This window comes from Dysidea avara, chromosome 7 (genome assembly GCF_963678975.1).
Source record: "Dysidea avara chromosome 7, odDysAvar1.4, whole genome shotgun sequence".
In the NCBI taxonomy this organism is placed as follows: Eukaryota; Metazoa; Porifera; class Demospongiae; order Dictyoceratida; family Dysideidae; genus Dysidea; species Dysidea avara.
In genome coordinates this window covers 29903840-29922039 of record NC_089278.1, presented here as the reverse complement: position 1 = coordinate 29922039, position 18200 = coordinate 29903840, and the positions used below count along the sequence as shown (strand labels likewise).

The following is an 18200-nucleotide window of genomic DNA, read 5'->3' as shown; positions in this document are numbered from 1 at the left end:
TCTAGCCTGCCACAACATTGTCTAGCTACTGCCTGAGCTCCGAGTCACCAGTCAAGTTCAGTAGCGTATGGTACGAAATGTTAGTCAAGGCTGCAGCTACAGAGAATTGCATTAGTCACCAGCTAGTCCCTTCATTCTGGAGTCTTAATAGCTAGCTATATTCCCTATAATCTATGACTTAGGAAATTTGTTACTGTACTGATCTGGTTTTATACATATGTTATCTTATTTTAATTACACACCAGTATTGTTTCTTTCCTTGTAGGTAAAAGAGCAATTTGCAATGGATCATCCTATTTAAAAGAGTTGCATGCATGGTACAGTAGCTACATCACTGCAAACATTGCATCCTTTGTGTGTAACTGCTACCAACAGCTTAGTGAGTTACTGACATCTGTCTGTGGCTTGGAATGATCAGACAATATAAAGGCACTTCAATATGCTATAAGTATAAAATGCTTTGCAGAGACTATAAGCATGAATGATGCATGTGGTTGTTGTTATACTAGATGCCCTTGCCTCTATTCCGGCATGCTCAACAAGCATAAAATTAATACATTCATGACTAAATTAATGATGAATTGGTATATGATTTAATTAGTCCATAGTCTATGAATATATAATCTATGATTTTAGGAAGTGGTTACTGAACCGAAAGGTTTTTATTTTCGCATCCAGTAGTTGCCTCAAGCATTCGACTTTAGGGGACGCAAAAAGTAGTATTAGCGCAAGCGTTAGGGTTAGGGTCGGGTTCAGCCTTGGTTTGTTCTTCACCTTTTATAGGTTACGTTCTTTATGTGAGTAGCATTTATAAGATAGAAAAAGTAGGGGTTGGGGGTAGCTACAGGGGGGGGGGGGTCATAATGCATGCAATTTTGCGTAGTTTAATTGAATTCCAATGATAATTATGATATGAAAACTTAATGTATCAGCTACATGCATCATTGTGGACACCGAAGTCGAATGCATTTACCACTAACAGGTAAGAATACAGCGAACAAAAACACAGGTACCTGAAACTAAGATCAGAATTTATTCTTAATAATACTCTATTGCAAAGTTAACCGTAATGTCACTGGGACTTAGCGGGGCTTAGTAGATGAAACGATTTCTTTACTATTGAATTACTATTTCTGACAATAAATACAATGCTGATTTTCACGGTTTACTAGAATTCAACCCCATGGCAAAATGTACACTACGCATACATCACGCAATTATCATGACGTCATGTACTACCTCCTCTGGGTAGCTAGCACACTGGTAGCCTGCCTACCTGCCTCAAGCACCAGTAGTCCAGGGTTCAAGCCCTGGATGAGTTTTGTGGGGGTTTTTGTTTGTTTGTTTGTTTGTTTTTTTTTTGTTTTTTTTTGTTTGGTGACCCTTTTTTGTCTAGTTTTACTGTCAGTTCAATAGCGAGCCTGGCTTATTGAACCGACTTTTGGTTCAGTACATATCCACTACCTTTTTATTATTGCTTGGCTACAAAACTAGATGCCAGGATTTAATACAGAATTTAAGTGGCTTTGTACAAAAATAGTGTGGTGGTGTTGAGGGTCAGAAAGCAACATTGTGTGTGTGTGTACTGGCATTTTACAAAAAATTTTTACATATTATGTAGCTACAACTTTTTAAACAGGCTGTAGCTAGGACCAGGTGTCCTATTGACCGTCAGGACTTGTGCTGTCAAGTCTTAACAAATAACTAATGTCCATTTGGTTGGTACCTTGAGATAATAAGTCATTCTCTAGAGTTCCTATGGATACATATAATGTGTAATTTATTACAACACAATAAATTGAAGTTAACATGCCTTGGTGTGGGCGCAGAGTAAATACAGTGCAAACCTTCATACCATACCACAGTAAATGAAGCCAACATCCTTTAGTGATAAACTAGCCTTTCGGGTAAAGTACATTAAATTCGACAACACAGACTCCAGGAGATAATTGCAAGGTCTATTAGAGTATTGCATTTAACAGAGTAGCCTAGTGCTAACACCATGAACTGAAATCAATACACTTGCTTCAAGTTAAAATATGAAGCAATCTTGTAGGATACATGAAATGTGATGACATCATAATGATCACCATATAATAAACTAGCTTGACAGGTTTAAGATCACGAGATCATGCCATCACACATGGCGTGTTTGCAGACAGAAAACCTTTTCCCTCCCTCCCTCCTACCCGAAACCATGTATTAAGTACAGTTCAATATATGTGATGTGCAGTGTTGGGAGTAACGCGTCACTTATGAATGAGCACGTAATTCATAGAATTTCATGGTTAATATAAATGCTCATAACTATGCAATCAAATATTTACTTCAAATAAAAGCTGAATAGTTCGTTTTAGTAGCACCTTTAATTTGAAACTGTGCAAAATGATGCCTCAGGGAGATAAAGACAAAAACAATGAATTTTCGATACAAAATGGCTCTAAGGTCAAATATGTGATGGCTCTATATCCAAAAAATTATGTCACAAGGAGTAAAACTTATATGGAAAGTTTCATAATTGTATCAAAAATTGCACAACTATCGCACTATGTATGCCGCTCTACTGTAACAGCCATATCGCGGTATGTGAAAATACTGGTATACCGCCCAGCACTATTCAACACTAGTAACATCAGTCATCATATGCTGCGGTTGCTAGCCTAATTTTGGTACGTGTAAGTAGCTACAATGAACATTATTAAGAAGCCAACCAAGTGTTACTTCAGCTACCTATGAATGAGTGAGGAAATATAGAATTGTGCTTCAGTTTCCTTGTCACTTGAATAACTAATAATATTCTATAATATTATGTACATTATGATTTCAGTATTTAAATGCATAATTATTATTAAATGCAGTATACATGTAATTGTGACTAAAAGCTAGCAAGTTCAAGAAATTTCATCCCTACTTCAGTCATAGCTATATATTTGCATTAAACCTGCACTAATATGTGTGCAGGTTCTTTGTTGCATTATGTTTTAGATAATTCAAAGGCTGCAACACAAGTTGTTGTAGACCCTTTAGTACGGTTTTAAGCACCAGAAAAGGCACACAGAATAGTGTCCTTTAGCAATATGATTATTGTGTGTCTTTCTACTGACTGTATTAGATTCAGGAAAGTATCACATCGTGAGTGAGATTGTACACAGTGGAATAAATGTTACTGATGTAATGGAATTAGATGGTGATACTAAGATTGTAGTGGATGGCGCAGAAGATGAAGGTACTGCTGTTACAACATCCGTATCTACTGAGAACAGTGAATCAAGAACAAATCTACAAGTATCCCCCAAAATACTGTCAACAGATGGTATACAAGATATTCATAGTAACAATAAGAGGAAACGTTATGGATCAGGAGGTAGTATCACAAGTTTTCTTAATGATGTTCTGACCCCAAAACAGGTTACAAAAGTCATTAAGCTCAGATCAATGGCAACTCTGACTATCACCATTTTAACTGTACTATTGTTGTTCCTTACTCCAATTGTTTTCTATAACATTAATCCTCCCACTATGGAGCTGTATTCCTTTGATGGCGTTGCCTTTAAGAATGTGGACTTTGAAACTTGTTCTGTAAGTGTTGGATGTACGAATACATAATGCATGTATTGTAATGGTATGTAATAACAGTTATTACTTATTACTACTTAGGCTGATACTCTGGGGCTTGAAGTTGATAGTTTTATGTTGATTGAGCAATGCAACATCACTGATGATGATTGTGATCTTAAGTCTACAGCAATTGTTGGATTACACTCAGTTTACAGCTTGGGTTTACTAAACTCACAATGTGCTACAAATAATACACTACCATTTTTCTGCAATGCAACACTTCTATTGTGTAATGGTAATAGCTCTTCAGTAGACTTGACTGAAGAATGTGAAGAAGTTCGAGATAACAAATGTGCTTCTGAGTGGAGAATAGTGGAGATTTTTTACAACAGATTTGTCCCAGATTGTGTGAGTTATAATAGATCTAGAGAGGATAGAAATTTGACATTCTCACAAGCTCCAAAACTTCCTTGCCCTAGTGAATTTGATCACATTTGTGGCTCAACATGTTTACCAGTGTGTGGTGAATATTCTGTGTTCATGAATTATAAACTACGTCACGTTTTGTATGTTATCATAATTGTATCTGGAATTGTTGGTTTAATTGGGGGAATCATCACATTAGTTGCTTGCTATTGCAATCGACATAAATTGTAAGTTGTCATGTAATTGTATGCATATATACTGTACCCTGTAGCTACGTACCTTTCTTTACTAAAAGAGAGAGTTTGTTTTGGGAGAGTATAATGAAAATTCTTCGGTGGTTTTGATTAGAATTATGTTTTAATCAGTAAGATCTTAGAAAGTGTTTTTTGCTATAATTATGTTTACAGTATTTGGTGAAGTCCATTGTATGTAATATCATTGTGACTATATACATAGTGCTGTATGTCTGTAGTAAAAAGTTACAAGTAAAAAGTTAAGTTATGTATTAAAATAATGCATGCAACTAACTACAAGGGGAGTGATATCATTTCAGTAAACTGAATTATTTAGTGAATTCTTTAAGTCAGGTTGCCTTTCATCTCTGAATAAAAGATTAGCATATGTGTATACCAAAAGTTTTGTTTCTTTACAGATGTCACTTTCCTCAGATATACATTTTGTACAACACTGTAATTTGGGAAGTATATGGTAAGTACATAGTTTACGAATGTATGAGGAAGTTAATGTCAATATGCATAAATGCTAATATGCATGCATATTGCCATAGGCAATAATATTATGGAAATGGCTGTAGTCAATTTGTATTCAATATCGTGATACCAAAGAGATGAACATGTGTTCACTCCCAATGGTTCTGTACATGTTTGCATGCCTGAATTGTTTACTACAGAAAATGTATGGAATATTTTTAAAGCCTCAACTCACTGATCTTGGCACTTTTTAGTAAACAGTTAAAGTAAGTAGAATTTGAAGAAAACGGGAATGGGACGGGAACAGAAAGCAGAAATGGGAACGACCCAGAAAATACCTGATAAAGGTCATCACGCAATATACTGGTTAGATTTTGCAGCACAATGTTTCTTAGCAGCAGTATTTCAATCCTTTTGCTAGAACGATTGAAACCCTCTAATAGAGCAGTCACTTGCTTTAAAATACTCTAATAGAGCAGTCAAGAAGGTTTTGTTAACTCTCCCACCAGGGAGCCACATTGATAGTCTGTGAATTAATGGACTATAGTTGTCATAGAGTAGGTGTATAGACTACCTAAGTCATCAATACTTTAAAAAAAAAAATTATTTATTATAACTTTGCAGTATGCATGTACAAAATTATTGTTGAAATTATTTGTGTTCATACTGAAGGCATGCCAGCAACTAGTGCTGACATCCATGAATGAGTAAAAATAAAACAGTCATTTAAGTTGATTAAAGCTTGTACAAATGGGTTCTTTGGAACACCAATAGCATGGACAAAGAATGTGAAATGTACAGGGTTTTTTTGGAGTTGAAATAATCAGTTATTTGGTGTTTGATTGTGTTGGTAGGTAATGAGATATCTATAGCCAGTACGTAGTTGTAGAGTCTTACAATTCTGTTAAAATAAAAATGACTCTGTGCTACTGTTTAAGTTCTTGGATGAATTAACTTGTTTTGTACTCTTGAACTTGTGGAATAGGAACATGATGTGGTATTTGATGTTAAAGTTATCTGATAGTGATTTTTAGTAAGAAACATTAGATCATTGAGTTCGAAGATGTTTATTAGTGGTATAGCTCTTTGATGTATATGTTCTAATGGTGTAATGTCTTTTATCAGTTGAGGTGTCCATATCTGTGAACAGTACTTAGTTGGAATAGTACTAGTGCAATAATACAGATTTTTCTTTGCTTCAATGCAGTTAGCTTTGAAATTAATCCTGGGAACAATGAAAGTTAGCTACTTCTTTGAAATTATAAACATTTTAAAATATTAAACTCTTAAAATATTGGTTTGATCATTTTAACTTGAAATTAATACTGATGAAAACTGAGATTCACAAAGTACTTGACAGTGCCTATTATAGGCTATAGGCATTGAAAACTGCTTCCAGATAAGAAGTCATACGATAGGAATATGTATGCAGCACTGATATGCTTGTCAAGTGAAGTGGCTCTCCAAGATGAGTTCCATGCAGGACTGCTCATAATAATGTCCTTAGTCTCCTCATTGGAACCATGCACCTACTACACTTACTCCAGATACCACATACCCATTGTGTGACTTCTTCCTGAGGTTGCAGGTACAACTTCCTGCATCTAAATGCAGGTACTGTCAGCTAATTAGAATCACTAAACATGGTTTAAATTTAATGGTTTCAAGGGAGTAGATAACTTTCAATGTTGACATAGCTAATCTATATACCTAATCTATGACAGCTATAGTTCATCAATTCACAGGCCATCAATGTGGGTCCCTGGTGGGATGGTTAATAAAGCAATACAGTGTTTTTTTGATCGTTTAGTGAAAGGATCCAAACAATGCTGCAAAGAAACATTGTGCTGTAAAATCCAACCTATCCAACCTGTATATTGCATGATGGCTTTTATCAGGCATTTTCCATGGGTCGCGTTCCCATTTCCACTTTCCGTTCCTGTCCTGCTCCTGTTGTTCTTGAATTCTACTTACCCGTTAAAGGGCTGTATATATATAGTGCTACTAAATGTTTGGGCATCTGGCTCATGTAACTTGTGTTATTAAAACGAAACAAGGGCCCAAGTGAAGCAATAACTGGTCAATCACCCAATTAATCATAATTGATTCACAGGGGCTGAAATGCGAAATAGTTTGTGGTGAATACCAAAGTCTGTTTGCATTCTGAGGGTGATTAATGATTGGGCTATAATGTGGGAAATAACCACTTTTGTGTGCTAGTTATTATACTTACATACATGATAAAGCTTTTTTATTGTTGCAAACAGCATGTCTATGTGTATTGATTAATTGGATGAAAACGCTGTCTTATACAAAAGTGTACTGCAAAAAATATAAAAATAGAAATGAAGTCAATATTAATCAACAAATCAATCAGCAGTGTTGGGAGAGTTACTTTTTAAATGTAACTTGTTACATATTACATATTATTTACAACTGAACTATTAGTTACAGTTACATATTACCCATAAAATAAAGTAACTATAATAATATTACATATAATATTACTTTGTGTCCACAGCCTTAAGCTGTCACGTCTGAAACTACCACTTTATCACATGACATGATTGCGTTGTTGGACAATGTGCAAATCTTGGTTATAAGCAAGAAGCTGGTGAATAAGCTTCATTTAGTAGGCTTTGTTACTTCGTAGTGGCTAGGCATTGCTCAGTGGATTACTAACGAGATTAGTAACTTTGTTACTTAAAGTAATATTAGACTTGTTACAGTAACTTCATTACTTAGGTAACATGCTACATTTGCAAGTAAAGTAAATGGCCTACTTTATTCCACGGACTGGACTGGACTCGCGGACTGGACTGGACTGAGCTGGAAACAGCTCTTAAACAATAATCCAGGCATTATCCATTTCTTGCAACACTGGAGACACCACTATCAAGCTATAACTGCTGGTACTGTTCTTCCTTACAAGTCAGATGACACTAACGCATGCACTAATCAATTAGAATACACTTACAATACACGTGTACTTACAGTGACAAAGCGTGACAGAGGCTATTGTTGTAGCGTAAATGTTTTCCTTTGTTGCTTCAGTACTTAACACTAGCGTTAGGGTTGTAGTGATGAGCTAGATTATTAGCATAGCCTCATCACCTTGCCTGGTGGTACCACCTAGCTACCTGCTAAGAAAAATTACTGGCTCATCTCTACAGCTGTAACACTAGTGCTAAAGCAACAAAGGAAAACATCTATGCTACAAGAATAGCCTCTATCACACTGTATCACTGATAGTACACATGTATCTAAGTGTATTCTAATTAATTAGTGCATGCGCTAGTGTCACGACTTGTAAGGAAGAGCCAGCAGCAGCACAGTTGTAGCTCGATAGTGGTGTCTCCAGTGTTGCAAGAGACTGGATTATTGTTTAAAAGCTGTTTCCAGCTCAGTCCGCGAGTCCAGTCCAATCTGCGAGTCCAGTCCAGTCCGTGGAATAAAGTAGGCTGAGTTATATTACCTGTTTTTAAAGCATATTTCGTTATATTGCTTTGTTACCACAAAAATAATAATTATTACATAACGCGTTACCCCCAACACTGTCAATCAGCTATAAGGAGTCAATAATTAGTTATGGACTCTTGGCAGCTCTAACATACAAACTGCTGGCATGATGATAGGCAGTATTTTCCATTGTAGTGAATAATGTAGAGATATTTTCTGATGAGTTCTCACACATTTTGTAAAAAGTGAGTGACATGCACTTATAATAGATTATTTAATTGCAGGCTACAATCCCTAGTATAATGCAAGTCAAGCTCACTGTTTCTGATGCTAAGTAATAGTAAGTGTATTGCCTGATGGACATTATATAGCCTTACACTAATGACTAATGTGAAAGCTTATGTGACCCACAGTACTATCAGATTAGTTTGCATCATGCATTAAAATACATTGTCCCCTTGCTACAAAAATATTTTACTCATGATTTAATCTCTCAGTAATCAACGAAACAAGATTCAAATTGTATACCATGATCATAAGTGCCTGTGTGCATGGAGAAGTTTCTTTCATTTCTGTACCATTAAATTATAGTAGCGTGAGTCACCAATTATTGGCAAGTACCATTTATCGGCACTCTTAAATTATACAGGCTACGGAATACAATAAGTTACGTAAAATAATTTAGTATTGGAAACCAGTATGCTTTTGGGTCTAACCTGAATATCTCGTGAACAACTGGCCTCAACTTTGTAAAACTTCTGTCAAAAGGAGTTATCAACAATGACTGTATATCCCACAAAATTTTCACAATGAAATCAACAAGGCACCAGAAAGTTACTCATGAATAATTGGTCAATAACTTAAGTACAGAATGCTGATAATACGTACCTCATGTCGATAATTGGTGTATGATATGCTTTGCGATTTCACTCATAACATGTTGATCACTCACTTGAGACAATTTAAATTTAGTGTACTAAGGGAGTAAAGACTGTTCTATTGAATAGCTGAACTAGAAATTCATATGTACATCATTTCAGTACAGAATTACAATCGCTAGACGAAACAGTGCTGATAATTGGTGACTTATGCTGTGTGTTTGTTTACGCTGCAAGTTTACTGTTGCCATTAATATAGCCACCTAGCTAGCTTGTTTGTAAACATGTGGAATATAGACCAACGATTATTCCTTGATGAATTCACTAGCTCATAGTGAACACATTGAGAAAAGTCTTGACTCCATAGACCATTGCACTCATGATATAATTGTGACCCAATGAACGAAAACTGGCTGTTTTCACAAAATTCTATTTTGCTATAAAATGTATCAAACAGTATGGTAGTACTGTTTAAGTAAGGTTTGCATCAAAAGTGACACGTGCTGCCAAAAATACCGCCTTTAAAAACCAGCTTAGAAACTTCTCACACAACCTTTACAACAGAATAATATTAGTCTATCTAACATCAAAATTAATGTAGCATTAAAAAACAAGAAAACATTTACTGGCAGCCGGATATGGAAGTTTCGAAAAACCTCCAAAACTTGAAATTTTATCTCACTCACTCACTCACTCACTCACTCACTCACTCACTCACTCACTCACTCACTCACTCACTCACTCACTCACTCACTCACTCACTCACTCACTCACTCACTCACTCACTCACTCACTCACTCACTCACTCACTCACTCACTCACTCACTCACTCACTCACTCACTCACTCACTCATTCACTGCCTGACCACAGTCACAATAATCACGTGTGCCTAGCAGTGAGAGAAACATTTTTGGGCATACACACATGTCAGTTTATACAGTAGAGTAGACACTGTCAAGCAGTGAATAGAATCAAGACACACGGTAGTGTGTCGTGCGGCCCAAGAAGCCGGCGTGTAACACCCGTGAGTATATTGACAGGAAGAAAGAAAACGCAATTTTCGCACCTCCATAGCTCTGTGCTGCCTTGATGAAACAAGACGATTTTTGCTGTAGACACTCCCTCCACCTTCAGCACTCCACATTCCAAATTTGAGCGAAATCACTTCAAGTGTTCCCGAGATATGCGACTTCAAAAATTGGCTTAGTTTCTTCGTTTTTTTTTTCTTCTTATTTTTCTTCCTCTTTTCGCGCACACTTACAAAAACTGCTATAAAACGCGAACGCCATATCCGACCGCCTTGAAATTTGGCACACAGAAGGGGGGTATAAAGGCGCATCTCTGTACCAACTTTGGCTGGAATACGATAAACAGGCAAAGAGTTATGAGCGATTATTTACGAACAATAACACCAATATGTTGTCACGCCTACAGGGTAAACCGCATATGGGAAGAAGCTGAAACTCGGTGGGTGAATAGGTTAACTATTGAACCTCAAACCTTTTGTGGTTTGAAAGAAATCGAGCTAAAAACCAGGAAGATACAACGAAAAAACCAACAGTGTGTAACAATTATGCAATCGAAATAATAAAAAACGACTGCTTGCCACGCCTACCAGGTAAACCGCTTGGGGTAATGCTTTGAAAATCGCTGTACAGATGGAGTTATCATCTTAGAAAGGCTCTTCAATGGTGTAGAAGAATCAGACTTAAAGCCACGGAGTTATAACACGAAATCCAACTTAGTGTAGCAAATGCGAGATCGAGATACTCTAATAGAGCAGTCATCCTAATAGAGCAGTCACCCGAAGAGAATTCAAGAGATCAGCTAGAAACAAGTAACCTGTATAGAGATCAGCTACAAACAAGTCAGCATGTAGAGAGATCAGCCACAAACAATTCACCCTGTAGAGAGATCAGCTAGAAGAAGTTACCTTGTAGGGAATTCATGCAACTATAGAAAGAGATAATTCAGCTAGAAGAAATCACCTTGTAGAGTTCAGCTACAAAGAAACCACAATGTAGAGAGTTCAGCTACAAACAAATCACCCTGTAGAGAGATCAGCTAGAAGAAGTTAACTTGTAGAGAGTTCAGCTACAAAGAAACCATCATGTAGAGAGTTCAGCTGCAAACGAATCACCTGTAGAGAGTTCAGCTACAAAGAAATCTCCCTGTAGAGAGATCAGCTAGGAGAAGTTTCCTTGTAGAGAGTTCAGTTACAAAGAAACCACCATGTAGAGAATTCGTTTACAAACTAGTGACCCTGTAGAGACATCAGCTAGAAGAAGTTACCTTGTAAAGAGTTCAGCTACAAAGAGACCATTCTGTAAAGAGCTCAGCTGCAAAAAAAATCACCTATACAGAATTCCACTACAAACAAGTCACCCTATAGAAAGATCAGCCAGAAGAAGTTACCTCGTAGAGAGTTCAGTTACAAAGAAACCACCATGTAGAGAATTCATTTACAAAACTAGTGACCCTGTAGAGACATCAGCTAGAAGAAGTTACCTTGTAAAGAGTTCAGCTACATAGAAACCATTCTGTAAAGAGTTCAGCTGCAAACAAATCACCTGTACAGAATTCAGCTACAAACAAATCACCCTGTAGAGAGATCAGCTAGAAGAAGTTAACTTGTAGAGAGTTCAGCTACAAAGAAACCATCATGTGGAGAGTTCAGCTGCAAACAAATCACCCCTAGAGAATTCAGCTACAAACAAATCTCCCTGTAGAGAGATCAGTTAGGAGAAGTTTCCTTGTAGAGAGTTCAGTTACAAAGAAACCACCATGTAGAGAATTCATTTACAAAACTAGTGACCCTGTAGAGACATCAGCTAGAAGAAGTTACCTTGTAAAGAGTTCAGCTACATAGAAACCATTCTGTAAAGAGCTCAGCTGCAAACAAATCACCTGTACAGAATTCAGCTACAAACAAATCACCCTGTAGAGAGATCAGCTAGAAGAAGTTACCTTGTTGATAGTTCAGCTACAAACAAATCACCCTGTAGAGAGATCAGCTAGAAGAAGTTAACTTGTAGAGAGTTCAGCTACAAAGAAACCATCATGTGGAGAGTTCAGCTGCAAACAAATCACCCCTAGAGAATTCAGCTACAAACAAATCTCCCTGTAGAGAGATCAGTTAGGAGAAGTTTCCTTGTAGAGAGTTCAGTTACAAAGAAACCACCATGTAGAGAATTCATTTACAAAACTAGTGACCCTGTAGAGACATCAGCTAGAAGAAGTTACCTTGTAAAGAGTTCAGCTACATAGAAACCATTCTGTAAAGAGCTCAGCTGCAAACAAATCACCTGTACAGAATTCAGCTACAAACAAATCACCCTGTAGAGAGATCAGCTAGAAGAAGTTAACTTGTAGAGAGTTCAGCTACAAAGAAACTATCATGTGGAGAGTTCAGCTGCAAACAAATCACCCCTAGAGAATTCAGCTACAAACAAATCTCCCTGTAGAGAGATCAGTTAGGAGAAGTTTCCTTGTAGAGAGTTCAGTTACAAAGAAACCACCATGTAGAGAATTCGTTTACAAACTAGTGACCCTGTAGAGACATCAGCTAGAAGAAGTTACCTTGTAAAGAGTTCAGCTACAAAGAAACCATCATGTAGAGAGTTCAGCTGCAAACAAATCACCTGTAGAGAGTTCAGCTACAAACCAATCTCCCTGTAGAGAGATCAGCTAGAAGAAGTTTCCTTGTAGAGAGTTCAGCCACAAACAAATCACCCTGTAGAGAGATCAGCTAGAAGAAGTTACCTTGTAGAGAGTTCAGTTACAAAGAAACCACCATGTAGAAAGTTCAGCTACAAACTAGTGACCTTGTGGAGACATCAGCTAGAAGAAACTACATTGTAGAGAGCTCAGCTACAAAGAAACCATTCTGTAAAGAGCTCAGCTGCAAACAAATCACCTGTACAGAATTCAGCTACAAACAAATCACCCTGTAGAAAGATCAGCTAGAAGAAGTCACCTTGTAGAGAGTTCAGCTACAAAGAAACCACCATGTAGGGAGTTCAGCTAGAAGAAGTTACGTTGTAGAGAGTTCAGCTGCAAACAAATCTCCCTGTAGAGAGTTTAGTTAGAAGAAGTTACCTTGTAGAGAGTTCAGCTACAAAGAAACCATTCTGTAAAGAGCTCAGCTGCAAACAAATCACCTGTACAGAATTCAGCTACAAACAAATCACCCTGTAGAAAGATCAGCTAGAAGAAGTCACCTTGCAGAGAGTTCAGCTACAAAGAAACCACCATGTAGGGAGTTCAGCTAGAAGAAGTTACCTTGTAGAGAGTTCAGCTACAAAGAAACCATCATGAAAGAGAGTTCAGCTGCAAAAAAATCTCCCTGTAGAGAGTTTAGTTAGAAGAAGTTACCTTGTAGAGAGTTCAGCTACAAAGAAAACATTCTGTAAAGAGCTCAGCTGCAATCAAATCACCTGTACAGAATTCAGCTACAAACAAATCACCCTGTAGAGAGATCAGCTAGAAGAAATTATCTTGTAGATAGTTCAGCTACAAACAAATCACTCTGTAGAGAGATCAGCTAGAAGAAATTATCTTGTAGATAGTTCAGCTACAAACAAATCACTCTGTAGAGAGATCAGCTAGAAGAAGTTACCTTGTAGAGAGTTCAGCTACAAATTTAAAGAAACCATCATGTGGAGAGTTCAGCTGCAAACAAATCACCTGTAGAGAGTTCAGCTACAAAGAAACCACCATGTAGGGAGTTCAGCTAGAAGAAGTTACCTTGTAAAGAGTTCAGCTACAAAGGAACCATCATGAAGAGAGTTCAGCTGCAAACAAATCTCCCTGTAGAGAGTTCAGTTAGAAGAAGTTACCTTGTAGAGAGTTCAGCTACAAAGAAACCATTCTGTAAAGAGCTCAGCTGCAAACAAATCACCTGTATAGAATTCAGCTACAAACAAATCACCCTGTAGAGAGATCAGCTAGAAGAAATTACCTTGTAGAGAGTTCAGCTACAGTAAAAAGAAACCACCATGTAGAGAGTTCAGCTACAAAGAAATCACCCTGTAGAAAATTCTGCCCCAAACAAATTGCCCTGTAGAAAGATCAGTTAGAAGAAGTTATCTTGTAGAGAGTTCATCTACAAAGAAACCACCATGTAGAGAGTTCAGATAGAAGAAATTACCTTGTAGAGAGTTCAGCTACAAAGAAACCATCATCTGGATAGTTCAGCTGCAAACAAATCACCTGTAGAGAGTTCAGCTACAAACAAATCTCCCTGTAGAGAGATCAGTCAGAAGAAGTTACCTTTTAGAGAGTTCAGCTACAAAGAAACCATTCTGTAAAGAGCTCAGCAGCAAAAAAATCACCTGTACAGAATCCAGCTGCAAATAAATCACCCTGTAGAGAGAACAGCTAGAAGAAGTTACCTTGAAGAGTGTTCAGTTACAAAGAAACCACCAAGGACAGTTCTGTAATAAATATATGTATTATATATATAATTTGTACATTTACTGATAAAATCAGAAATATTTAAGGTACATCTACTTCATCTTTTCTTCTTCCTGTGGTAAAGAAAAAAAGATAGGTTTAAAAAGTCCCAAAGCAGGCCATAGGCCGGCTTTGGGGTATACAAATACAAAAAGAAGTGAAATCTAATCCAAAACAGCCAAGCTGTAAAAAAAGTGTGCGGCCCTCAAAAAGGCTATGGTGAAAAAAGATGTGAAATCCAAGGTGGCGGCCAAGAAATGGCTGTGATGGTAGGTTAATGGGTAAAAATTTTAATAACGACAATTCAGGTGAATTTTGTGCCAATTGACCAAGCAGCACCAAAATTCACCTGAATTGTTGTTATTAAATTTTTACCATTAACCTACCATCACAGCCATTTCTTGGCCGCCACCTTGGATTTCACATCTTTTTTCACCATAGCCTTTTTGAGGGCCGCACACTTTTTTTACAGCTTGGCTGTTTTGGATTAGATACATTTAACTGAACCCATTTGGCTTATCACAGCTATTTTTTAGGAAATATTCACCACTCAGTGCTGAAATGTTGTCACAAGTCACCCAAATGTACAGTAACCCCACCCTTAAAAATGTGTAAAACCAAAAAATGTTAGTCCAGTAGTCCATTCCAGTATTCCAGTCCAGTAGTCCAGTCCATCCAACAAAACCATATCAAGGCGTTAATTTTCAATAACAACACTTTCTTTAAGCAGCATAATAGATGCCACAAAATTATTTAAGGGGCTTAGACTACGCTACTGTACAGAGGTACCAGTACTCCATGATAGGTCACAAGATCATGCCCATTCTTTATTCTACGTATTATGGATCTATTGATTGAGACCATGATGACCATGCCCTTTTTACACTAGCTGTATTTGTGACCACACACCTTCAAATTGGTAGGCTGATTCGAGATACTCTAGTCTAATAATCAATCGAAACCACGATGATCACACCCCTTTTTGGGCAAGCACACATGACTCAAGATACTCTAATACAGCAGTCACCCTAATAGAACAGTCACATGTTTATTGCTAGCTGTATGCTTTAGCAAACAACTAAACATACTAGTATGTTAAAAAGTATAAACTTAAAAATGAAGTAGGGATCCAAGTGATAAACAGTAGTGAAACAAGAGATGAACAATGGTAGCTATTACAGCATAGCTCAGTGGGAAATCCTTACATTGCCATTGAACACAAAATAATTGTTATACCATGCCAAAGTATGCATTTCCCACTGAGCTATGCTGTAATAGCTATCATTGTTCATCTCTTGTTTCACTACTTTTAACCACTTGGATCCCTACTTCATTTTTAAATTTATAATTTTAAATATACTAGTTGAAATAAACTGGGTAAAATATGTGTGCTACTGTACATAAAAAAATTTCATGCACATATTAATCACTTCGTTATGTACTGAAACAAAGCTCAAATTAATAAAATCTATACACCACCAGATCCTCTGGTTCATTAGGAGTAAGAAAATCTTTTTCGTGTTTGTACAGCATACAGGTCATGAGTTATGGGCGCTTATATACAGTGCCGTAGAAATAAAGTTTACCATCGTAATTTAATTGTTGAAATGGCCCTCTTCTTTGTACACATTGAGATGCACAGGGAAAACACTATACCTTGATCGATGTGCCAGCTCATGGTGAACAAACTGAGCCACATCCTATCTTCGTAGCTTGCTTCAGTCATAAGTTATGATTGATTAAGTAAGTGCTTGTAATTTATTTGCCATATTGTTGCTGTATAAATCGAGTTTATTGCTGTCCCAACTGCCTGTTGCTGCAATTCCAAGAATATTCATCACAAAAGGCTGAAACTTGGCTGCCCACTCCTTTGTTACTACAGATAACAGAGAAGCAATAAAATGGAATTTGAGGAATTTGCAAAAATGGCTCAGCCTGGTTTTTGCTCAGTGGGTCACAATTATGTAAATAGGTGCCTGTTGTTCTTTTCAGCTAATGAATCAACTATTTTCTTATTCTGCTACAAATCCAAGAGTATTCAGCAGATAACATTGACAATAGCCAATTGATTTTCTGTCTAAATAACAAAGAAGTCATAAAAATGCAAACCAATCTCAGTGGCTACATACCGTATTTACTTGGTTAAACACCACGGTGTTTATTGCCTAATTAGTTCCAAAAATCAATGTGGTGACTATTCAAACTCACGATGTTTAAGCTCAGTGTCTCAAGTGCTGCTGCTATTGAGGTTGCAGCATTTAACCGAGGAAATACAGTATTAAAATACTTGCCTACATTTTATTCTGAAGCTTATATTGCAGAGCACGGGTTTGGTAAGTGGGGAGAGTGGCTTTAGCTGATGGGTGAGAGGTATAAACTATCTATCTTTGAATACAACTATAAAGCCTTTTAAATTGTACACTACATTTAATGCACAAATATTCATGAGCTATTCCTGTGTATTATGTTTGTTGTAGGATGTCTAGTATTGTTTTCAGTCATGATAAACATGGCAGGACATTCCCTGATGTGTTCTGATCACAGTTATCTTGTCAGCATAAACAGACCATCAAATTATTGTCAATCCCAAGGTCAGTGAATAGCAAACCTATATTACATAGTTATACTTGCACAAGGTGAAAATTGCAACTTTAAGATTGTATCAAGGATTTTTCCACCTTTGATTCCACATCTTTTTTCACCATAGCTTTTGGGAGCATATCCTCTTTTACAGTTTGGCTGCTGTACTATAGATATGTATATCAAGACGCACAGTAGTGTGTTGTGCATTTTTGACAGGAAGAACAATAATGTAAAATTTTCATACATATGTAACTTCATGGTTCCTTTAGTAAATGAGACAAATTTTGCTATCAAAATTCCCTCAACCTTTAGTAGTCTACATACCAATTTTGAGAAAAAATCACTCCAGATATTCCTGAGATATGAGCCTTCAATAATGGCTTAATTTCTTCACTTTCTTTTCATCTTTTACAAAAGCTACCACAAAAAACATTTAAATGCATTATCTGATTGCCTTGAAATTTTGCACACATAAGGGTGAGGTAAAGGCTAACCCTGTTTGGCTTGAATATGATAAACACTTTTAAAATTATTCAAGTAATGTAACACTAACAATTATGTTGCTATGCCTACACAGTAGATTGCTTTAATGTGGGAAGAAACTGAACCTCTAACCTTTTGTGGTGGAAAAAGTCAAGATAAAGACCACAAAGATATGATGCAATAACCAACAGTGTGTAAAAGTAATTTAATTGAGTTTTGCTATAATCATAACAAAGGTAAAAAATGATTGCTATCAGGCAAACCGTTTAAAGGAATGAGCTATAGTATAAACTGGTGTATAGGTATAGTATGTTCACGTTGAGCTGAATCCTGAAAAACGCCTAAAAATTAAAAGTGGATTTTTTCTCAACAGAGTTAACATTTCAGCCAACTAGATGATTATTGGTAACAGCAAAGGTGTCAACAACAGACACGTACGGTTTGGCTCCATTACAAGTTCGGGAAAGGGCTGTATTGGACACTGTACTTATATGGCTTCCCCATAGGAAATGTATTGTGAAAATTTTGATTGACTGTAAATATTATGTCTAACATTTGAACAACAAGATTTTGAAATATTTTTAGCGGGTCAAGCAGTACTACAAATGAGCCAAATTTCAAGATCGTGTGTAATTGCATCCATGAGTT

At 36.8% G+C, this 18200-nt stretch overlaps 1 protein-coding gene across 1 annotated transcript in view; it reads left to right on the top strand.

Moving 5' to 3' along the window:
- The window catches only part of LOC136261786 (uncharacterized), a 44236-nt gene that overhangs the window by 3752 nt on the left and 22284 nt on the right, over positions 1–18200 (top strand). Inside the window, exons 2-5 of the mRNA XM_066055847.1 lie at positions 3113–3579; positions 3658–4211; positions 4637–4692; positions 16964–17077. Of these exons, the coding sequence (XP_065911919.1) occupies positions 3175–3579; positions 3658–4211; positions 4637–4692; positions 16964–17077 (1129 nt within the window). The 5' untranslated portion in view covers positions 3113–3174. The remainder of the gene's footprint in view (positions 1–3112; positions 3580–3657; positions 4212–4636; positions 4693–16963; positions 17078–18200) is intronic.